Source organism: Meleagris gallopavo, chromosome 8 (genome assembly GCF_905368555.1).
Source record: "Meleagris gallopavo chromosome 8, MGAL_WU_HG_1.1, whole genome shotgun sequence".
In the NCBI taxonomy this organism is placed as follows: domain Eukaryota; kingdom Metazoa; phylum Chordata; class Aves; order Galliformes; family Phasianidae; genus Meleagris; species Meleagris gallopavo.
Window position 1 is genome coordinate 21,960,257 of NC_139411.1, and position 24,341 is coordinate 21,984,597.

The 24,341-nt window shown below is 45.5% G+C and overlaps 1 protein-coding gene across 3 annotated transcripts in view; it reads left to right on the forward strand.

Annotated features, from left to right (window-relative positions):
* Positions 1-24,341, forward strand: part of ARMH3 (armadillo like helical domain containing 3) — a 106,618-nt gene that overhangs the window by 78,371 nt on the left and 3,906 nt on the right. For all 3 annotated transcript variants that reach the window (XM_085229147.1, XM_003208068.5, XM_085229148.1), the window contains exons 24-25: positions 1,341-1,419; positions 21,435-21,551. In XM_085229147.1, the coding sequence (XP_085085273.1) occupies positions 1,341-1,419; positions 21,435-21,551 (196 nt within the window). The remainder of the gene's footprint in view (positions 1-1,340; positions 1,420-21,434; positions 21,552-24,341) is intronic.

The following is a 24,341-nucleotide window of genomic DNA, read 5'->3' on the forward strand; positions in this document are numbered from 1 at the left end:
CTTTGCTTTGCTGATGTAGCCGTAGGGTTGTGTGAGACTGCAGAGCCCCCTGTGCTGAGTATGTCCTGATGGGTAGGAATAGCCAAGGGAGATGTCTGCCCCGTGCACAGGCTAGGGAGCGCAATGAATCTGCTGGTTCTGTTTTTGTTTTTTTCTCTCTCTTCTTATCCCTTAAAGAGGTAAGGATGCTTCCAAGCTGGTTTTCTTTCCACCAGTTCTGATTATCCACAGAACATCACTTATTCCTGAACTCAGTCACCAGCTCTTAGCAGTGATGAGGTCTTGAGAGAGCGGCTGAAAGCCTTTCTGGCAGGGGGAGGAGTGGGGAGGAGGAACACATTAGAGCGCAACAAAGGGAACTGCAGTGAGTTTTTTGTGCTGATGAACATGAGAGCAAAAGCCCTGATGGCTGCTGCGGTGGTAATTTGGGCTGGCAAGTGTTTTCCAGGCACTGTCAGCACACATCTGTGCCAGTGCTGGTGTGGGCTGCTCCCATAATGAGCCCAAACCTCGACAGTGGATCTCACCAGTGGGAGCCAGGCCAGTTGCCTGGGGAGCCCTTACTGTCTGGCCATTTGTCTGCTCAGTTGCACCTGGAAAGCACAGTAGAGGAAATATTCCAGCTGCAGATTTTTGGTTTTTTTTTCCCAATTTTTCACCTGTCTGTAGATCCACCTGGAAGGGAGGGAGATATATGTTCTTGCAGTCAGAGACACAAAGCAACGAAGTGCTGTTCCTGCTGCTGTGTTTGGAGCATTGGAATATGTCATTGCTAGTGGTGTAAATTGAGACTGAGAACTGAAGTCATTGCAGTTGTCAAAGGAGTGGCTGCAATGATGGATGACCGCAGGGAAGAGCTGACTGCCATTCTTCAAACCAGGGTGGACATCTACTGCAAAAAGCCACTAACTTCAGCTTATCAGGCAGTGAAGTTGCATAGAGCAAAATGTCAGGCAGTGCTGATTTTGGACAGGATCAGGTGCTACAGTTCCTGAGCAGGATGGGGCAGTTCTCCAGTGTTGCTGTTCATGCTGGAACGGAGCAGTTTGCAGCCTGTTCCCAGCAAGGTAGTGACTCCTCTGCCATTGCCACCATGCAATCCTGAACCTTGTCGGAACAAATGGACCCACATGTGCCTGTGATTGCATTTTCCAGTGAGTGTGACTTGATCAGCATAGGGCTCTCAGCCTGCAGCAAAGCAAGTGATACAGCGTATTGAGGGAGAAGCTCTTTTTGGAAGAGCTACGGCTCCATGTGCACTGACTCAGGCTGGCAGGGAGTTTATGCTGCATCCCTGAGTTGCTCCGGAGACCTGTGACAGTTTCCCTTCTTTGTTTCAGAGCCATCATCAATCACTTCAACCCGAAGATAGAGTCTTACGCTGCAGTGAATCACATATCTCAGCTCTCCGAGGATCAGGTAAGCCAGGCGTGTGAGTGTCTCTTCATTCTGCTCTCTGGAATACAGGTATTGTGGAGTGCCCTGTGCTCACTGCAACTGATGATGTGCAGCAGTATGAGGGCAAAGGTGGGGCTTTCTTGTTCTTTATTCGGATGTGGATGAGAGGAGGACAAACAAGGCCTTAGCCTATTTTACTATTGCATGCAGACATCTTGGTCCTGTAATTACTGAAGAAAGGGTAAGAATGATAAAAATGAGCTGCACTGTCAGCAAGTGTGGTTAGGGACTAAGAATCCTGGTGTGTGGAAAAGGGACAGGAAGCTTTTGGCAGCGAATTTGCATGTTAGAGAGCTGTTGGATATCTTCTGTGATAGTCAGGCATTTATAACTAAGGCAACAGTTGGTGGAAGTTTTCTAGGGTAATTGAATTCCGTGTCCTGAACAGTTGTTTTAGATGGATTTTTGGAAGGAAAAAAAAGAGGTTTAAATAATAATAATAAAAAAGTGGTACAGTTAGGTTTCCCTTCCTTAATTTGGCCTGCTTTCCACTCTTCATGCCCTGCATATATTGCATAAATGTGTAAATGTGGCTTCTTGAAAACAGGCTGCTGTGCAGGGTCTCGCAAAGGGAAGAGATGGCCTATTTCCCAAAATAAAGTATTTGGATTATATGTTAATCACTCTTGAAGAAGTGAATGACTGCAGGAGCTTGTAGTAGACAAAATAAAAAGAGCTGCCATCAAACGGGGGGAACCATCCAGAGACAGCTGTGTTGGGAGCTCAGGGCCTCCTGTAGCAGAAGCAGTCCAGAGCAGACCTCATTTGAGTCACCTTGGATTGCTGCTTCCACCGGTGTGGGGTCCTGTGCTTGTGTTTGCTAATGGTCCTGACCACATCGTGCTCTACAACTCGTTTTTTCCCTCTCTCATTCCTCACCCCCTGTCCAGAATACTTTTCATCGTTACTTGATGATATCCTCCCATGCTTCCTGCTAACCTTTCCATTTATTATCCCACTTGATCTGTAATACATAACACTCCAAAGTCTCGCATTGAATGCTGTGCTAATGCAGTGGGGAAAAAAAGAATGGACCCTACTGCTTTTTATTCTCTTCTTAATATAGCTGGCTAGAAGAACATTGGTTTTAATTTACTCAATTTTTCTGTATTGTTCTGCCCTTTTTAGTCACTGTACCCCCAGCTATGCTTTATGAGGGCTTGTGTTATAAATCCTCATTCATTGATGATCTACTGATTGCATCAACCCAGGCCTCCAAAAAAAGAAAAGCCTTTGATAGCCCAATTTAAAAGGAGGCTTGGATAGAAGGGAATTTTGCATAGTGTTTAGGTTAGACTGAGAAAGGAAACGAGCTTTTCACTGTCAGCTCTGCATAGTTTTCATCCTCCAGCAGTTCAGGGAGGTCAAGTTAAATCCTTTCTTCCCTGTGTTACTCTTTAAATAAAATCTGTAGCAGCAGGCAGATAATGAAATCAGTGCTGATGCATGGAGCATTTTGAGGAAGATGATTAGGAAATTGAAAGGCATATTTCTCCTTTTCTCTCCCTTCATAGTTTCTCTCAGCATTGGGAGAACATCAAACAAATCAGAACTCTAAGAGGCCCCAGTGAACTGCAGAGGAATAACAGAGATGTTGCTGTAGAGGGGCTGTGTGGTCTCAGTGAGGGTGTTTAGTCAGCTCTCCACAATTTGCTGCAGGAGAGGACTCACCTCTACTTCTTATGAGCCAGTGAGCTCAGGTCTGTGCTTTGGAGTGTGGGTTCCCCTCCATCAGTAGCCATCCCATATGCTGAGAACATGGAAGGTGGTGGTAGATGGCTGAGGTCAAGGCCGGAGTCTGGCTTGCTGTGGGACAACTGAATTTGTTGTTTTTAAGGAGTGTTAGTGGTTCAGCTTGGGGTGGGGACATCAAGTTCTTCCTTTTGGCCACTCTCTTTTTCTCCTTCCAGCTATACCTCTGTATTCACTTAATTCTCCTTCCCTCTTCTCTGCATAAGTATTTTCTACACAAAATTGATCCTTCTTCCCAGTCCTGTTTTCTGAAGTGCCCAGCACAGAAACATCTAGTGGTGACATTTAAAATGTAATTGGAACTTGTGTATCCACACACAGGTACTGTGTTTGGGAATGCTGGCTTTCTCTGTTATTTGTGTAGTTTCAGGAGACTGATGCTTCTTTCTCTGAAGACACTTGTTTTTACAGCTACAAGGACCAAACTCTTATTTTAATGAAGTTTTCCCTCCCAGAAGAAGCTAACCTTTGGCAGATATTCATATGGCTGCTCCTATTCCTTTGTGGTATCTGAGAGTCTCCTATTAATCAGGCAGGCATGTCTTTGACACACTTCTGTCTGAGAGGGATTTTCTGAGTTGCTTCCAGTTTACTGGAACCTTCACAACTTGCAGATTTGTGCTTGAACCTGTACGAAGCTCACTGTGCTGTTCCTTGACTGTTCTGGCATCCTGTTCATGTGTTAGATTGACTTCTTAATTTTATTTTATTTATAATGTCCTTAAGAGTAGCTAAGTAATCAGCTGAAAGAGGTTTTGTTCTATCTTGTTCTTTTCCTAATCCTATTGAAGGTTTTATTACCTTGTTAATCACTAATGTCCATTTATTACTGTTCTCAGTCTGTCATTTAAGTGCTTTCTCCTTTTTTATTTGTAAGCATTAATGTTAACGTTATTACATGCTGTGGGGATTCATAGACCCTTGAAAAAGATTGGCACGAGGCGATTCTAAGGATAGATTGCTTATGAGTCTCTACTGCTGTACGTTTTCAGTCCTGCAGATCTCCAGGAACCATGGTTTGAACACACTGGTCTGTGCTGTAGACAAGTAGATTGACAAGACCTCATAGCACTGCTTTGCTGACTGGTTTGTGCTTTATTCAGCAGTTGCACTGGAAGTACTGGTAGGAGATTCCAAGGAGTGAGCCCATGCCAGGGTTTGATGATGAGCCTCCTCAAGCAATAAACAGTATGTTGGCCTTGCTAGTAGTGCCACTGTGCAGAGTCTAATCACCAAGGCAAAGTCATCATCCTCTTCCCTTTGCTTGCTAATTTGTTAAACCTGACTCCAGTGTTAATTTTTGTTCGTGTGGCATTCTCCCTCAGCACTTCTGACTGCTTCTCCTTTAAGGCGATGAAGGATGCTAGGATGCTGTACAGTCAAAAAGGCTGGCAGTTATGGTCAATCCTATGTAGTTTTAGCTCTTCCATGTCAGTGATTATTCCCAGGTCTTCAAAGACATTTAGGCCCCTTCTCAAGTCGAAGGGCGGAGTAAGCCTCTGTGCAGTGAACTCATGGGCTTATCTGTGCACTCCAGATGACTGGGCTGCCTTGTACTTAGCATGGGAAAGGTGGTAGAGTTTTCTCCATGCTGTATCTGATTTGAAAAGGTCCTAATGTTTTCCAGCAGGAGTAGTTGGAGAGAAGCAGGATAGTGTGGTGAGAAAACAGCAACACAACGAAGAATTGCTCTGGAAGAACAAGTGCAGACAAGCAGGCTGAGGACATGGGACATGAAGGGGCTGAATTTGGGTCTCGCATCTGCCTTTTCTGGATGTCTAACAGTTATTCTAGAGAGGCTAAAGTGAAAGAGACCCAGTGCTATTTTATTTTTTGGTCAAGTCTTCTCAGAGCAGGAATGTTTTGTGGAGCCTTGCATGCCGAGCAAGTCTTGTGCCGATTTACTGGAGAATGAAGTAGTGAAATTGCTCACAGAGGTCTCATTTTCTCCTTAGCACTTGTTCTCACTGTGATTTCCACTATAAGGGTCCTGCGTTTGAGAGGGCAGATATCAGCAGTCCTATATACTTGCTAGTCAGAAACATGTCTGTGCTTTTTCTGTCTGAAGATCCTCTCTCTTCACAACCGCAGCAGGGACATGAGGTACCTAAGAGTTGGAGGTGGCATCAAGTTCAGTGTGAAGGGCTGTTGTGAACACCTGTACTGTGTATATTCGTGTAGTAACTGCAGATGGAAAGTGCTGGGAGCCAGAACAGACTGCAATGGGAAGAACAGAACGACTGCATTGGTTTTGAAATTGTGACAAATGAGTGTAACAGTTGGGTCATTCCGTATTGTAAGACATTTATAACTCAGGTAGCTGCAATCTGGTTTCATTAGACAATCTCAAAGAAAGATGCATTTTGTTTTTGAGGTCATGCTCCAGTGTTGGATGGTCTCTGTGCCTTCTCCCCACTCCCTGCCCCCCAGTCCACATGGCTTTTAGTTCCCAGGTGGGGACTGATCCAAAGCACAGCTCAGGCAGCCTCAGCCGCGTCAGTGCCTTGCACAGAAAGCCACAGAACGGCACAATTGGTTTTAGATGCCCCAAGGTATTCTCACTCAGAGCCATTGACGTCACGGTTTGTTCAACTTGCTCTGTTTTCCATAACTAGCAGTAAAAGCACTACTTGATACAAAATGCTTTGTTCTTTCTTAGCGCTGCTGGCAGTGGGGTTAAGAGTTAAAACCTTTCGGCGTGTGTGTGCTTGATATTTTTAAAATGCTGAGTACTGTCAGTGCAAAGTACTACTACTCTAATTCCTCCTAATCTCTTACGTTAATACAACGTGTTGTGAGGGCTCCATAAATGCTTCAGAGTGATTTGGACACAATGCTACTTTAGTTCTGAAATGCAGTGAGCTTTGGGGTCGAAAGTATGCGGCTTGCTAGTGCTGTGTTGTGCTCAGCAGTAGGCATGTGAAACTCCAGCTGAAGGGTCACCGAGACAGAGCTTTCATTTAAGGTCTTCACATCTTTACCAGTCAGGCAGAGGTGCTGGCTTTCGTGGACTGTTACAGACACCTACTTAAGATTAGTGGCTTGAAGCAGATTTTATTGTTTAAATAGAAAGATCTGAGCTGTACGAGGTGAAATTTGAATCCCAGCTATTTTTGAAGGGTTCTGTATAGGATTTCTTCTGGAGCTGGCAAATCACCAGCTTGCGTGGCTGATGAGGACTATTTGTTTTAGGTATCTTTCTCCTTGGATTACCAGGGAAATATCCATGCAATTTGCTAATGCCTCGGATTGTTTTATGCAGTGTGTGGCTCTGAGGAGGCTTCAAGGACTGATCAGCTTTGCTACAAGATTTGAAGCTGGAGGTGAGCCTTGGAGCAGTGACTTTGTGCAGTGCAGTGTCTGTTATTAACATACAGAATGCAGTAAAATGTGTGTCATTGGCGTGGGGGGAGTGCATGGTAGGTTGTAAGAGGGACAAAGGAAGGGCTTTATTTTTTAAGAAAACAGCTGCTGTTGAAGTATTCCTAACTCAGGCTCGTGAATCTGAACTAAGAAATGGGAGAAGCCCTCCAGTTTTCTTCTGCAGGCTCACATGGACTGCTCCAGCATCCTGACTGCACATGCCAGGATGCATGACCCTGCCTTACCTTGGCTGCTCCCAGAGCTGTCTTTCTGTCCTCCGTGCACTGCAAACACTACAGCTTGTCTTGCTTCCTGTGATTTTTGAGCTGTCCTCCTGGGCAGATTAGGGACTGCATCAGAGTACAAATTGGTAACAAAATAAACTCATTGAACTTTGAAGCAAGACTCTCCTTCAATTCTCATGGCTGTTTTCACATCCTTGCCTGCCTTTCATTAGAACCACCTGGACTGATAAGGGCCTGGAAGCTGCTGTAACCAGGTGACCGCTACATGCTGGGGGCTTGTTCTTCTTCCTGAGCAGCTCTTCAAGCTGCTTGGTTGGTTTTACAGGTACTTACCCACAGCCCCTTTTCCTGGCTGAGTTAGCTGGAGGATGGGGCTGCAGGCTACGGTCTGAATTGCTTCTTGGCTGCTCATGCTGCCCAGAGCAAACCTTGAGCCCATCTCTTCCTGCATGGAAGGGCAGCCCAGGGGGAGCCAGGCAGCATTCATGGTATGCTGTGCTAAGTACAAGGTGACGTTAGGGATTGCTGTCACTGCTGAGCGCCTGTGTGGGGCAGGGAGAGCTCCACAGAGGATTGCAACCAAATGATCAAAACAGTCTGCATTTATAAAGGTTAAATTACAACTTTCCACATCTGCGATTAAAGGAGGAGCTGTCAGCGGCTGGCTTGCAAGAATGTGCAATTCAATTTGCATTTTGTAAAACTTCAGATTGAGGAGAGTTTTTAATCCCTTGTGAAATCGGGAACAATAGGCACTGGCTGTTGCCAGGTGCATAATGCATAAGTTACCGTGCAAACTTCTCTTTCATCGGTCTCCGCAAAGCTGGATTTGTAGCACTGTACTTTGTTACTCCAGTCCCAGGCTCCACCCTAAGCTTCCTTACACTCAATCACCTCTCTGCTCACTGAGAGCCCTAACGGAGGCAGGTTGTAGCCTGCTGTGCCAATTACAGCCTCAGCACCCTCTGGCCTTTTCTGGAGTCAAATTGCCCTCTTCAAAAAGCGGACAGGCTTTGCAGTGACTGCCAGCCACACTCCGGGGCTTCTTTAGGATAAAGCCCTGCCTTCAGAGATTGCCAGCATCCCTTCTCTCTGGTAGTATCCTGCTGTAACAGATGATATTTTTCTGCCTTCTTCCTCTGGATCATCTAGCTGGAGCTGCAGCTGTTTCCCTAAAGTGACAAATTGGGTCATTGCTATGATTTCTAAGTGGGAAGCAAATAGAGCTTTGCAGTCTCCGTGCCTCCCAGAGCAGGAGAGTAAATGCTGCTGAGCCAAATGGTGCTGCACCTGAACAGAGCTCGCTCAGCTGGAAGATTTGTTCCCTTGGCTCTCTAACACTTGGCATTTGAATGCTAAGATGGCACGTTCAGACTCCTTGTCCACAGTAGGATGCTGAGAGGCAGATCTTCTAATAGAGGAGAAAGAGGCATCTCTGATGTGTGTCACTGTTTCAGCCTTCATGGGAGATGTGAGGCAAGCTGTGGGATTGCTCAAGGAGCTGAGATACGTCATTCAAAGACAACAAGAGAGTAAGGATGGATGTCCAGAGATGGAGCTGGGAAAGATGGTTCTGCATCTGCCAGAGGCTATAAATCAATTCCGCTGCCTTAGTCACAGGGCGCTTGGATTCCCCCATGGCTCAGTTAAGGCACAAATAAGCTCCTGGGGAGCTAAGTATTGCTAGCAGCACATGCTGTTTCAGCAGCAGCATCTGCCTCTGTGCTGGCATGAGAGCAGGCTTGTGGGAGGATATTAATTCTTAGCCTTGTGTTTGCATTCACTGGGGCAGTTATTCATAGGAATTCTTCTTTCACTATTTCAACCCGTGGGTCTAAGGTCTCCATCCATTGCTTGACAGCAAGAATTGCTAAAAGGAGAGTATTTTCCAGCCTCTCGAGCAAGAAGCTGATGAAGCAGACTACGGACCATTGTCTGAAAATAACAAGGATTTCTGGAATAAGCTGATGCAACTCAGCAGCAATCAGCACTTACATTGTTAACTGTTGTCACAGTTGCATCAGTGTTAGTTGTAATGTAGGAAGCTTTTATCTTGTGTGAAAGCAGGGCTTAGTTAGAATGACTTCTGGCAGTAGGAGAAGCACGGAAATTCTGCTGTTACATCCTTAACGTTTGGAGTACAGGATAGTTTCTTGCAGAATGACATCCAGGAATGTTGTTTCCTGTAGCCCCTGCCACGCTCTAGCCTGCTGCTTAGAAACTTTGCTGCTAAGCCTAGTTGTGTGCAGAACCCACTAAGGAAAATCTGAGCTTAAGGCACAGAGATGATGACTGCTCCGTGTAGTGACATCTGATGTCAGCAAAGGACGTGACATATTTCTGGCAGTGTGATTTAGCACTGGGAGCAGGTCAAGCTGCTGGTATGGTAGGGTTAGCCGGCTGTTTTGGATGGAGCTTTGGCCTTGGGAACATCTGCATAATCTTTTACAGACCAAAACGAGCCATTCTGCCCATGTTCTGAGCTGTCTTGGAGCTCTTGAGTGTGTTTAACACAGTGAAAGGCCAGAAGTAATATCATTGTGGTGCTACTGCAAGAATCTGTCCCTTTGGACAGTGCTATCAGCTCCCCACTGGTTGTATTTCCTTAGCAGCATCTGGGAAGTGAAAGTACTCAAGGTAACCAAACCATTCTTCTAGCTACAACTAACACACCAATCTTTCTCTTTTTTTAATTTTTATTTCCAGACTTTCTTTTCTGGAAATTTTTGCACCAATAACTAATGCTCCTGAAAGCCAAGGATTTGATGGAAGCATCTCACTACAGACTCTTAATTCTTTCCTCATTTATAAGGATGTGCTTTTCTATTTTAAGTGATGGACCTATTTAATTACAGTACCACCTACAAGCTGCTTTGTAGGCATAGAAAGAAAACAGGGCTGTCGCTGGGCTAAAACTCCCCTTTTTGGAATAAAAAGAAAGCTGCCGTGATGCCTCATCTCAGCCTTCTTTGCAGACACCTGAGCTTATGACACACTTTTTGCAGGAGAGAATATTAACATGATGTGAACTTAATTCCTTCAGCTGATGACAGCTTCACATCATCCAGTTCTTGCTGAGCTTTCCACTCTCAGTAGTGCCCAAGGGATAATATTCCAGGACTGCTTGAGGTGTGTCTGTCATTATTTAATAAGTTGATGTTTTAGAAGTAGGACTCAGTGATGCTGGGGCTGGGCAGTTCATGTCATATCAAACATAAAGAAGTCAGTCGCTATAACAGGGGCTGCTGAGCCTGCCCCAGTTGCTCATCAGGAGCTCCGTTAAGTCAAACTAGCAGCCTGTGATCTTGTTTCAGCTGCTTTGCTGGCCAGAGGCATCGCCTGGTCCTTCACCCTCACCCAGAAGCCTTTCACCTCAGTGAAGTATAGTTTGAAGGAGGAGGTAATGGTTCTCTTGGGAGACCTGGATTGAAGTACTGTGCTCTTTGTACATAAACTCATAACTCAGTGTGACCTCAGCTTACAAATGTCAGGGAGAGCTTTTTTGGAAAAGGTCAAGTTGAGATGCTTGAAGGAAAATGGCTGGTTGTTTCAGTCCTGCTCTTTGTTTAATAGGTGAACGATGCAAGAATTTCGCAAGTCAAATCTGTTTGGGGAGTAGGAAGATTTTATTTTGATGGCATTCCTCTTTAAAAATATGAGGAAAACCACATGCCTGTACTCTCACAGAAAGCCTTACATTCCAGCTCTCAGGAGGCCATGGCTTACAAAACAAATCCAGTCTGAGGTGTGCTCACCTCATTGCCAGTGTTCTTACACGGCTGTGCCCAGCTGCTCACGGCCTGCTGCAGCTTCTTCTGCCCCCTCTCTGGTTATAGATGGGAACAGATGCTGCAGAAATGGCCTACAGTATGTTTGAGATCACACCTGTCCTTTGTTGCTGGCTCATGGAAGAGGTGAGCAGACTATTCCAATGCTGAGTGCCACTCTGGCAGAGGCTTTAGTGCCTCCTGGGGCAGTGGTGAGTGGTGTTTCACCTTGCAGCCTTCTCGTACTCTGCACAGCTTTGTTTTCTTCTCTCTGGGCACGGAATTATTGTTCTGCTGCACTACTTGGCCTGGATTTTTCTCTCCCCTTGTTTCTTCTGTGTGGGACTGTGCCCCGTTATGCTGCTGACAGCACACACATTTGTCAGGATTCCTTTACATGTGCCTCTTCCAGCATTTTACAGTCCTCACTTCTTGAACATGAGATGGTAGAATATAAAGTAGGTCACTTTCTTTCCTTTCTGTTTTTCTCAGTTCTGCAGCTCTTGTGATCTTTGAATTCTTTCTGAGTGTCAGACAGTTCTGGAGACTTATGTGACAGGGAGAGCTCAGTGGTCCCCTGAAGTCTCAGTAGTCATCTTCGGATTGGGCCTTAGCAGACCACTAGACCCTCTTTCTTCTTATCCTTAGCATACCTCTCAAATACCCTGCTAATTAGTGCCCTTGACGTGTTTTTGAGAGATGAGAAGGAAGAGCAGTGACAGCTTTCCCAACACACAGCCGTCGCTGGCTGCTGTGATGCGTGCTGTCTGCTGCCAGGCCTGCCCTCCTGTTCAGACTGAGCTGATTGTAGCTGGCAGTTGTCGTCTAGAAGCAGTAAACCAAGTGAACAGCTCCACTTATTACCATTTATAAACATGCACCAAACAGAAGCTCTAGGCACAGCCACCAGTCAGTCCTTAAAAGGCATATGGAAGGAACTGGGTATTGCCAGAGTCAGACCACTGTATGTTTACAACAAAATCCGACACCTTCTAGCACCTGAATTTTTCAGCTGGACAGCTTGCTTGCATTTTTTTTTTCTTTTTTTCACACAGCTCAAGAAGACAGAAGCATTGGAGTTAAACTATAGCACATTTCAGTGAAACTTGCTGTTGTGAGTGGTGCTCAAAACTGTGAGGTCAGGAACCCATTAAATGCAGAAGTGCTTCTGTCCCTTGGCTCTCAGCAGGATAAACATGGCACCACTGTCATCTTTGTTAACCCAAGGTGGTAACAGACCCATGTGCTTTGTCTCGCCTTAGAGGTACAGACTCAGCTCTTGCAGAACTTTTCTGACATGCAAGATGGAGATGCAGAGGGATCTGCTCCAAAGCTTCCACACAAGCTGTCCCCGGTGATGCTGAGCTCCTCAGTGGGCTGCTCATCAGACGGGCCTGGTTATGCAGGAAGAATCACACTTGTATTAGCATAAGGTGCAATTTCTTAAGAAATTTGCAAAGCAAGCATGAAATCCTCTCTAAATAGAGTCAAAACTTCATATGCAAGAATAATATCAGGAGGGCAACGCAGCAGCAATTTGGGAGGAGCAGGATTTAAGATTCCCATTAAAACAAAAATAGTTGTGCAAATAAAACCACGAGCTGATGCAGTACAAATTAGCAGTTTTAAAACCTGGAGAAAAAGCAGCTGAGTTATTAATCCCTGAACTGAAGCCCCTAAGTCCTTTCAGAGAGTGACTTCTGCTTGTCGTCTAATCCTTTTGAAACGTGGAAAACAGTCCCAGAGTTGTTCTCTGCCATGTAGTAAGAGGAAATTAACCAGTGAGCAAAAGAAATTGATTAATTGGCAACGGAAAGGAGCTGTGTATGCACTGTATCTAATTGCTTTTTATTTTTTGTGTCATCTTCCAACTTGTTGGAAGACACAGGTTTGTGGGTTGCATATGCAAAAATATGCTTAAAAATAATTCACTGAGGCTTTGAACCCTCAGTTTCAAAGATCATTGTGAGTGTTGCCATATATTGCTTTGGACAGCCTCTAATGGGAACGTTGCTCAGCCAAGCTGAATTTTATGCAGTAGATGGTCAAGCTGAAATTGAACACACCTCAGAATCACAGAGTAAATCAAATCTCATTGCCTTGCTTGCAGAGAACGTGGGCTGTGTGGGCTTTCTTCCTCCTCCTCCTCCTTCTCAGCAATTTTCATCCTGCCAGGTCGTAGCTACCTTTTCCTTATGAGAAATACTGAGCGAGTGGCTTCCCTGAGCCTTATTCAAAAGCCCATCAGAGCTAATAGCTTTGAAAATGTTTGATGTCCAAGAGGCACTTGGGAGCACTAAATCCTCACAAAGGGATTTTTAGGCCGTAGAACAATGATGTCCTCCGAGTCCTGCAGAAATTACTGTGGAGCTGATATTTCCATTACTGATCCTGGAGATACATATCCAGATATATGGCAAAGGAGAAACTGAGAGAGAAGCCTTGGTGATCAAGTACTTGTCCCCAGGTGAGAGTAGCATCACTCCTGGCTAAGCCTTCAGCAGTACTGTACAAATACATCCCGTCTTTGTGCTTTTTGATTCAGAGAACAGGCAGTTCTGCAGGTTGCCACTCTGTGCTGAACAGCCCAGCTTGAGGATTCTACTTTCTCCAAAAGTGCTTTGCAGAGAAGCATACACTTTGTCCTCCTCATCCTTGGGAGAGGACAGCTTCAGTGCCAGCACAAGTCACCTTTACCTTCAGCATCAAAGGTGGGCATTGAGCCAACACAATCATCTTATCTGGCTTATTAGCAATTAACCTTCTCTTTGTCATATGTTCTTTCTGTCCGCCCAGCAGCCAAACCCCTGCAGAGGAAGCACGGTCACTCTCATTGAGGTGAGATGCCTCGTTTCAGCCTCTCTCAGCCACACCTTCTGAAGATGTTTGTCCTGTTTGATGTCTGGGGGTGGCTGTTGGGAGCACCTGAATTGTGAGAGAGCTGGTGCTGGAGCACTGATGGATTTGATGATTGTGAGAGCAAACACTGCAGGGATAAATGCAAAGTTCCCTGGCACGAAAGCCCTTCTGGTCCTCCAAGTATCTTTGGATTGCAAGGTGCCACTTTACCATGGCAGGAATCCTTCTAGAGACATAGCTATTGCCCTTGGTTGTTTCTTAGGTGTAATGACTAGAAATAACAGGGGGTCAGCAACTTTAAGAGCCTTTGTGGTTGTTTCAAAGAACGCACGCAGGTTTCTTTCCCTGAGAAGGACAGTGACAGACAGCAGATGTTTCTTTTTTGAAAAATCTGACCTGTTTTCTGTGTATGGTCTGTGCCCAAATCTCTGCTCCCCGTCAAATTCAACTTGCTGATAGCTGTCCTCTACCACATCTCCATTTCAGTCAAGTGTCTCAGCCCACTAAGTTCAGCATCTCACAAGACCTGCCCTTGCAAGTGATGCTCTTGAATAGCAGCCTCTGTGTTTCTAGCTGTCTTGCTAGCCTTTCAAATGCTCTTTCCAAATTAACTTAGTAATCAACTTTAAGCAGCTCTGTGATTTTTTTTAATTATATTTTTTCTACAGGCGAAAGACCTTTTTTCTGGTGGCCATGAATGCTTCCAAGCATAAACAGTCTCATTCTCTTTCAGCTCTAGTCATTGCCCAGATGGAGTTTGAGATAGATTACACATTCTAACAGCACAAAAAGGGATAACTTAACAAATTAAAACGTCAACAAGCTTTTCTCTTTCAATATGTCGTATCAGAAATGATTTGGTTCTCTTATTTCTGTTGTCATCAGAGATGTTCTTTCTTTTTTCCCAAGCTGCACAATGGAGATTAGAGTAGGATCCAGGGACGAGGAGTCAGCTGGGACTAATTTGACCCTGTCTCCTTTGTGGGAATCTCACTGCTCTCATAATTCTTAAAAACTTGCACAGTTGCAATCTCAGTTCCCAGAGAGCAGCCACTTGGTCTGTTCTTCCTCGGCCCTTCTCAACTACTGATATCATCAGCGCACCCCGTTGTTCAGCTCCTTCAGTGCTTGTGTCCCAAATGCACTTTTAAGTTGTGTATTAGAATGCCTTAATTTGGAAATGAATTTGAAGGAAGAATTATAGGCTCTGTATTGCAGCTTAGGTAGCCTGCACTTAGATCAACTTAAACCAGTTTTGGAACTGCAGCCTTAGAGCACACGTTTGGCAAGGACAGGATTTTCTGTTTATATGGATCATCCTGCAGTTTTACAGCTGTCTGTTCCAATTCCAGACCTGCAAAGACATCCATAGCTAAAACTTTCACATGGATTGAGTCACACCAACTTCAGAGCCCTGCCCACCTTTCCCTATTAGCTAGCTTCCCTGTAGCATCCTGCTACAACAGCTTTTGTCCCTAGGGGCAAAGCTGCTATTTGTAGCTAGCAACTGACTACAGTTCTGTTTCTTTTGGGCCGTATCTTTAGTGGGAATTTTTTCAGATTGAGTTTATAAGGCTCTTAGACTCTTGAAGCTGTAGGAAAGTCTGCTGGATGCTGCCATGCAGGGAAGGACTCTGGGAATCATTCCACTAAGACTGACAACATTGGCTGAAGGCTCCGCAGTCTTCAGGAAGGCAAGCAGGGGATTAGAAAGTATTAGAGAAAAATAATCAAAATAAAGCAGTACTGTGTTGCCACTTTGTAAGGCTTCGGTAACCCATGTTTTAAATGTTGAACATGGATTCAAACACCCTTATTTCAGAAAAGATGGTGTAGAACTGCAAAATAGTCCAAATACCATAATGCTTTAACCCAGCACAGCACCACACAGCTGTTTGCTCACTGCCCATTGCATGGGACGAGGGAGAGAACTGGAAACAAAATAGAACTCGTGGGTTGAGGTCAATATGTGCTCATCTGATGTCTTGGTCCACATTTCTTACTTGCTTTTAAAAGTTGTGGTTTTCTCCATCTTAAAATGAACTTGTCTATTTACCATTTGTGGTCAGCTTTCAACCCAAGCCATTCCAAGTGTGCTTGCTTCTGTCTTTCAGATTAAATTGAATGGCAAGGGTGGGGTTTTTTTGCACAGCTTTTCCCAGAAGATGCTTGACTTAGGGGACATCTTAATTTCTTTACTAGCAACAAACTTCCTTATCTTCCTCTTTTCTTCTGGTGCACATCTCCTGGTTTTCACTTCATCAAGACAATCTGAACCCAGAGTTGTGTATTTCCATTGCAGAATTTGCCAGGATGGTTTTATTTCTGACCTTTTCTTAAAATCTTCAGCTGCTGTTTTTTAGGTCTTTGATTTCTGTAAGAGCTGTTTGTGTCCTGACTTCTCAGGTCAGCTGCAGCAGGAGCCCACAGCTTACATCTTTAAGAAGTGTTGTAAACTTTTATCTTGTTCTGGGCAGCAGGGTTGCTGACCTTAATTGGTCAGTTAACTGCTATGTTGGAAAGCTGCTGCTGACTGTTTTCTCTCTATGTTCAGGGAGACAAAGTCTTCCTCTAAAAGAAGAAGGTAGCACCAGTGAATTTACACAAATCACAGCGTTTGTTTGCAGAATGCTGGCTGGCCAGGTAGGCTGAACTGTGACAGGTAGTGTGCACAGCGAGCATAAGGATGCTCTTCTTGTTTTGGTGACAGCAGTTGATTTACTGCTGTGCTAGAATGCAGCTGGTGGATAAAATCTTCTCTTGGAACAGCCCATCACTTTTCAGCACTTAAGTTAATTGTGAGCTCAATGGGGAAATAAAAAAATTAACGGTCCAGTCCATAGCTATCTGCAGTGCATTTGGAACCTTGGCAGAATTGCAAGTGCTCTCACATACGTAGCAGTGAGGAGTGTTTTCATAAATGCCACCAGCTGGAGAGAAGGGTTCACAACTTCAGAATGGGCTGTAACTCCAAAATAGCAGATCGATCTATCTCAGGGCTTTATGCTCCTGCCATCATCCCGTCTGCTGCCTGCCGTCCTCACAAAGCTTCTCACAGCAGGGAAGTTCGTGGGCTCCCCTTCCTCCACTTCCTAGCAGATCTCCCCATCTAGGTATGAAGGTCTACTTTGGAGGGAGTTTATTAACAGATAATTTTAAAGATAGTTGGTGTCATGATATTTTGATCTTTTCCTCCGCCTGGGATTTGGAAACGCCAGCGTTGTGCAGTACGTGGATGGTTATTCTCATGGCAGAAATGCACCATGCCCATTTTCTTCCCTTGAATAACACGATTGCCTCCTGGGTTTCCTCTTGATCTGTCCCACAGGACCTTGGCATAGAGACTTCCTGGTGATGGTTTGGCCTTGGGTATTCATGAAGTCAGATCCTCCATAGATTTTGTCTGACACTATTTAATAGTGGGAAAAGACTCACTGACCCAACCAGTCTGGAAATGACGCAGCTTTCAAAAATATCCCGGTAAAGTTGAATGCCTTCTGGCTTCTGCTAGATGATGATTTGGAAACCTTTGTGGAGCAGATAACTCTTGTCCGAAAGCAGGATGCAATTTCTGCTAGCAGCACTGGGAGAACAGCAGTTGTTTCTGAGTCAGTGCATCAATTATTTATCCTTCAAAGAGGCACCTGGTGGGCAGAGGAGGAAAGAATGCCACCGAACACTCCTGCTCCGTGGATGGAAACTGTCAACTTTTTAGGCTTGTGCCTTTAAAGATCGCAGATCTTTGTATGATCATCCAACAAACGTCTGAGCTGCAGAAAGTCTGAGCCCAACAGAATGGCTGAGTGCTGAGATGTGAGCAAAAGGGGATGTGAAGTGTCCTTCCTTGATGTTGCTGGGTAAAATAAAAATAATCTCTTACCTACTATCAAACCTTTTGTTCTTGTGTAGGGAAGTGGCAAGGCCTGGATTTCAGTACTGCAAGTTCAGATGGATGAAAGCAGCTCTCAGGAAGGATCTGGGCCATGGGGAGTTGTGTTTGGCTGGGCCCCGTGTGGTGCAGCACACAGCACAACTACCAGCAATGGCCAGGAGTGGTCATCAGCAATGAAGGATCAAATCTGACACACAGAGATGTAACTCCAGGCTCCTCGACACTGAGTGTCCTTTTGGGCAGCTGAGTACACTCTGGAGACCTTTCCCCCTCCAGTAACCTGAGCAGACCTCTTGTGTCTTAGTCCTGGTGCAGCCCTTTTTCATACTTCAGAGGAGAAATTTGCCTGTAATTGCTGTCACTTAATCATTTAGGTTAGTGATTTTATTTTTTTTTTTACTCTTTCCAGGAATTTTTCCTGCCCTCGGGTTAGACAAGGCTGTTGCTCTCTCTTCTGAGAGTGAGGGCTGCGTGCATTGCTGGGGCTGTGTTCCACCTCTGTGCAGCCCCAGGCTCTCTCTCAGCCAGCAGCAAGAGAGGGCTGGAGGTCCTTCCTGTGCATATAGGGCAGGCAGCAGATGCCTGGTGCAGGGGATGTGGGGCACAGGAATAGGAATGGCAATGTATTTTGTACACGCATGGTGTGACAGCTTGTATCTCATGCCCAGATCTTCCTTTCCTGCTGTGTTCATCAGGCCTACTCTGCATCCGTGGATGTGTGCTGTACACAGGAATCTGAATTGTGACTGTCATAACAACATCCTCCTCCTCTTCCTCTTAGCATTCAGGAATATGGGATTAAGACTTGTGACTTGATTAGCTTGAGGGTGAAGGGTGATGTTGGAGCACCAGCATTGCATTTAGCTCCTGAAGAGCTGCAAAGGTAAGGTAGTGCTGGGGCAGAGAAGGCTCCGTGCTGCTGCCTGTCCCAGGGTGGGTGAATGGGAGCTGCTTCCTGCACAGCTGGGTAGTGCTGACAGCCTGAGTGGATCCTCTCTGAGCTTGGCTCAGGCAGAAGGGGAGAAGGAGCTGAGTGCAGCAGGGGTCTGGGCAGAGTCTGTTTGGAAATGTGGCAGCTGTGTGCTTGTTTTTATTTAACTTCTAATTATTTCGTTATCTGCTTTATCTTTGGCACTTCTGGGGATTAATTCTAGCAGAGACTCCATCCTGCATCAGCAACTTTCAAGTTGCTCTGTGAGAAGTGTGATGCCGTTTGGAAAAAAAAAAAAAAATCATTTTCTATATTAATTAGAAGATGCTATTGTAAAATTTATGTCAATTATCGAGCACTTTGTATGGAGAGGCAATAGCCTCTTTGTAGCCCAGGTGACAGCAGCCTTTTCATTACAATGAGGAATGTTGCTATTCAGTTGGATTCACTGTAGAGAAATGCTTGGGGACAGCGAGTTGTGCGTGCAGCTTAGTGTGGGGGGAAGGTTTGTACTAAATCTGGAGGAAAGAAACCAGTTGGAGGACACCAGTATAAAATGCACATCAGAATTTTTAATGGAATAGGAAACCTTAATGTCTATTTTAGCCTCCTTCCTGTGGATGTGGTTAGTGGGCATGGGGAGGATGGGTTGACAGTTGGAGGATCTTAGGGGTCTTTTCCAACCTTGGTGATTCTATGACTGTGATCTCAGTTCTCATGTTTTCTGCTCTTCCATGGAGACTTCTAGGGAAAATGGGTTGGGCAGGATCTTGAAAGAGAAATGCCTCACTCTTGAAGTTAAATTCTCCTAGGTCTTTTGTGCTGGAGAAAGGCATAGATAAAGGTATTGTGCACTTAAGTCACAAGGACACCCTCGCAGCAGTTTTCCTGAGCAGAAGTCAAAGCAAGTGTAAAAAGGGCAAAGGATGCCAGCTCAGGATGTTGTCACATGGAGAATGTGAGTATTTGTCATCTGTACAGAATGCTGATGCCTTTCAAACCTTCATGTTAGATGTTCTTAATACCTTCTGCTGCAATCTTTAACCTCTCCTCTGTCTAGCAGCTGCATCTTAAAGAGCAGATGGAATTGTCTCAAGGATGGCAGGTCCTAATCTCAGTAACAGCTCCTATCCATTACAGAACATAAGTGAAATGATCTGTGAGTGGGTTTATCTCAGATCCCACGTAGCATTTTTTCTCTGCAGCAGCAAGAAAGGGAAATTATCAGGCAGTGAAGAGAAGCTGTTTATTTTTAACTTACCCTTTCTTTTTAAGTTCTATTTCATAATTAAAAAAAGATAAGACATGGAAACCAATGACTGTTCACAGCTAAAGGGATAAGCTGATCTAAAGTTCACTGCGGAGATCGTGATAAGGAATGAGTAACACGGCAGGGCTTGGGGTCTCTTACTCCTTCCCTGTCCTACTGGAGCAGCACACAGAGTTGTGAGCTGCCTTTCAGAGGTGGCACAGGATGGCTGATCTACAGGGCTCACTGCTGCCTCTGGTGAACTACTCCTCACCTTTCAGACAGGGCTGCTCCCCTGTATCTTACTAATCTTGATCAATTTGGCTTCTTCTGAGTGACAGGAGGACAGCCCTCTGATTCATGCCAGCTGCTGGATGCTTTGTTGCTCAGAAGGTGCGTTACACTTCTGGTCTCTATCCCTAGTGGATAGTTGTACCTCAAGTAAATCATTCCTGTACCTAGCATTCTGTCTTCCGTCATTGCTCTTGGCTCTGTGTTTTTTCTCCCAACTTCTGCACACAGCAGTAAGAGGGCCAGAGTGAATTTGGAGGTGGCTGTTACTGCTAAGAGTTCTTCCTTTGCCAGTGGAGCTGACAAACAGAATTAGGAAATGAGTCCTCCCAGAGAGGTAACTGCATGCTCCTGCAGCAGCAGGACACTGACAGGCTGTTCTGAAATAACCTCACAAATCACTGATTCCTTCCTCTGACTTGTTTCTGCAGCGCTGGAGGGCAGTTGAGCTGTGAAAAGACTGCCATGGGACCATCTCACCAAGCAACCACTTCTGAGTCCCTTTTTTATGGCCAGTCCTCATTTGGGTGATGTCCTTTGAGTTCTGCCGTAGTGGGAACCTTGTACTTAGCCTATATAGGACAGGATATTCTTCCTCTTTGCACCCTATGTCATGCTCGTGGCTGCATGTAAGCTTCTGTAATGCAAACTTCAGATGTTCATATTCTGTGCTTCTGTTTAGCTCTGAGATCAAATGGTAACAGCCTAGGAGGGAAATTCCTGGTTTAAGAGAACTGTTTCAAGCATACGTTTTACCCAGGAGTACTGAGCTGGTAGGAAGATTATTGCCACTTGCCATCTCACAAATGCTTTGAGGAATGGATCTGTCCAAGCAGTGCTTTGAAGCTAAAAAGTATTGTGGGAATGCCTCTTGTTGTCCCCGAGTTAGGAGAGCAAATAGTTCATGAGGACGGAGACGTATAACTACGAATTTGCAGTGCTGGAAGCAGAGTAAGGCAGCAGCATAAGCAGAGTGATTTGGCTGCAGCGACTGTAGGAAACAAAAAGGTATCTGCTGGGCAGGAAAACCTGGATGTGCAGCTCCACTTGTTTCTAATACCAGAATTCATTACAGACTTGGTCTTACCTTGTCTGTCAAGTTTGTTCCCATCAGCAGACAAGCGCAGTGCTCAGTATGGAGGCTGACCTGAGCCACTGTAGAAGCCAACACTTAAGCAGATTGTGAATTGTAATTAGCAAGCAAGTGGTGTGCTGACAAAACTAGCACCGTGAGGAGCTAGGGGTCAGGCAAGCCTGTGTTCGCATAGTGCCTACTGTGTTACGTTTGAGTGTGCACGTGGCAATTAGCTGCTTAACTTAATGAGATCATATCTACCTCTCCTGTGATGTAATTGTATTTGGGAGACTGCTGCTGCCATAGTTAAAGGCCCGTCCACTATTCTTGTGAAAGCAGAAACTCTGTAGATTTGAGGACTGTTTCTTACTGGCATGAAGAATATTTTCGTGCCCACCTCCATTTTATTAGTCATGTACCAAATATTGACTGTTAAAGCCATTTATGTTGCAAAAACAGGTGCCAGAGATGTGATCTACCATAGCCTTGTTCTAAGGCTGTGCTAAGGCATCTGCAACTGATTCTTCTGCTGTATTTGACTGTCTTTGGCAGGTTTTGGAAGTGGTACGCTCCAACTATGACACGTTGACCCTGAAGCTGCAGGATGGACTGGATCAGTACGAGCGTTACTCTGAGCAGCATAAGGAGGCTGCCTTCTTCAAAGAGCTGGTAAGCTGCAGGATCAACGGCTCTGTTCTGAAGCTTTTGCTTATGATCTGAGTGGAGGCATTTGGGGTACAGCTGAGCAGCCCAATTGCTCCGTTGGGGGCTGCACCCAAAGGTGGAGCAAGGAGTGGAATCCAAACAAATGCTGTGTGTTGGCTGATCTGAAACCCTGTAGCTCCCTGCCCTGCTGCATATGGCTAGGGAGGAACCACCAGGCTGTTGAGGCCATCAGATAGTCTCTGTTCCTTCTTTGTGTGGGGATCTAACGTGCTTTGTGGTGATGAGCGTGCATGTTGGAAGAGCTGACTGCTCCCACCTGGATTTTATTGCGTAGAGCACATGAGTGTTTTTGCTGTTGTTAGTGAGGCTGCACGCTGTGGGGCTGAGCAGCATGTGGTGCTGGTCACACACCTGCCTGCACAGGCTTTCCTCCATCGCTCCCAAAATCAGGTTCCCAGGGAAAGAAAGCAATGGCATTCTCTGGAAACGTCTCTTCCTGCCAGAGAAGAAAGCTGATGGTAGGAAACACCACAAAAAGCAATCCACTGAAGACAAAACAGCGTCCATATAATCTGGGCTGGCGTTCTTCAGCAGGCCAAGATTGCTCACCCTGCTGCAGGGAGCTGCATTACGGTTGTTGGGTCGGGGCATTTTCCCATCCAACGGAGCCAGTGTTTTTGTAGTGGCTGGTAGCCCTGAGGAAAGCCTGGTTTTTCCATTGTTTAAAATCGTTATGACTTGAGCGAGAGGAACGTTCTCTGACTGGCAGCTCTTTCCACCAGTTTGAGGAGTGATTGTCTCTTCCAGCTCCGTCCGCTGATTGATGAGTAACTGAGGCCAGCCCACTCCATCACAAGCCTGCATGAGGCTGGGAGTGTTACGCCTCCTTCTGTCTAATGCGCTCCAGAGCAGGCATGCCTGAGTTGCTTTTGATCCCTTATGCAGCGTACTGTTTAACCTTTTAATGTTTTTTAGGTCGTTTCAGTCCTAACCACTGAGTTAGGATATGGGCAAAAGCCATTTCTGACCACTTTTATGTTTTTCTTTGCTGCTTTGTGCCTGTTCTTCTCTCCTGCCTTGCTGTTTGATACCATATCCAGAACGCACGCGAGGTAGCCTTCCTGTAACAGGCTTCTGTAGCCTGGCAATAGAACACATCCGTGTTTCTGCTGTCATCTGCTCTGTCCCAGGGGTTCCTGCCCTCCTCAGCCAGCTTCTCCTTCCCCAGCCTCTCGGCCACGTGCTTCCTGCCTGTCCCACTTTCCATTTGGCCTGGCAGGAGCTCTGGCTGATCATGCCGATTGATTAAAATGACATTCTCAGCTCTAAGATTGTCACAGCTACAAAACAGTGTGGCTGATTTTTTCTTTTTCCTTGTAGCCCCTTTTTTGTGTATGTGTGATTCCTCCAAATTATGCATCGTTTAAGAATCTGTTTAACGTAATCCAGGCCCCCCTCTGAAAATTACCAGTCCAGCCACCCCTGGGACCTTCTCCTCAAGAGCAAGTGATGCCTGAATAATTACTGTCTAAACGTGCTGATTGACCCAGTTGTGAAACAGTTTAATCCACACTTCTCTCGATGCCCTGAGAATTGGGACCCTATTAAAGGTTTTTTACTCACAGCTACAGAAAATCCCCTGCTTTCCATTAAGCTGTTCCCTCAGCACAGCAGGAAATCAACGTGATAGGTTATGATTTGTCTTCGGCAAACCTGGCTCTCCTCCTGTCCTCCACGCAGTTTTCCTCTAGGTGCACAGAAACGGATGGCTTTATTAATTGTTCTCACAGCTCATCGAAAGGGCCCTGCCCTGTTCTCCCCAAATCCTCTTCAGACTGGAGAGCTGGCTTCCTTTTACTTCTGCTATGGTTGTTGCTGGTGTGGTGCTGGATAACATCCCCATACCCGGTGTGCTGTGCTTAGCTGTTGAGATTGCAGGATTTCTTGGAGGAGGAAAAGTGAATTTGTTTTGTGGGCCCTCCAACCAAAGGAGCAGGGCTGCTGGTGAGCTGCTGGTTTCCAGTACATTTCCAAGCTCACCCTGCTATCATCCTGTCTTCCTAAACAAGACTTGTTTGCAAATAACTCTTTCCAGGTTCTGCCTGGCTTTCTTGTCCCTATCTCTAACTGTGGAATTGCGTTAAAGCAAACCCTGCTCGGTGGGGAATGACATGCAGGAGCCATTTTCCTCTCCAGCCTTCTTTTCATCTCTCTTTGCTCCCGTTAAGTGGGTGAGCAGAAACTTCCCCGGGCCATTCTCTTGGCTCCTTTATGCTTAGAAATCTTGTTCTCACTCCTTTGACGTGCTTTGCTAACGCACTGCTTCACTGCTCTGGCTTTGCCTCTGTGCTGCTCTTTCTTGCTAATCCCAAAGAAAAATCTGCTTTCTTCTCCCATTCCCTTTTCAAAGAAGTTTTCAAAGGCTTGCGACATTGTGGTGGAAGGTGATGTGCAGTGTGTTTGTATCAGCCGGGTTTTCTGGCCTGTTGTGCCACCTTTGAGGACCCAGAAAAAGGAAGTTAGGAGGTTTTCCAACTTTTTTTTCTTCTTTTTCTTTGAAACGCTGGGGATGACATTTGAGGTCTGTGCTGCTTTGATAGAGTGAACAATATGGATGTGGGCTTCCGGACCCTCACGTTGCAGCTGCAGAAACACACAGACATTCAGCATCTTTCCAAACGACTCGCTGTCTGCAGCTGGATGGGTTTCAGTGGAGTCTCAAAATAGTCTGATTAGGGATTGATTTCTGCAGGGGAAATTACACTAATTTGACTTTTAATTAGATATAGCAGT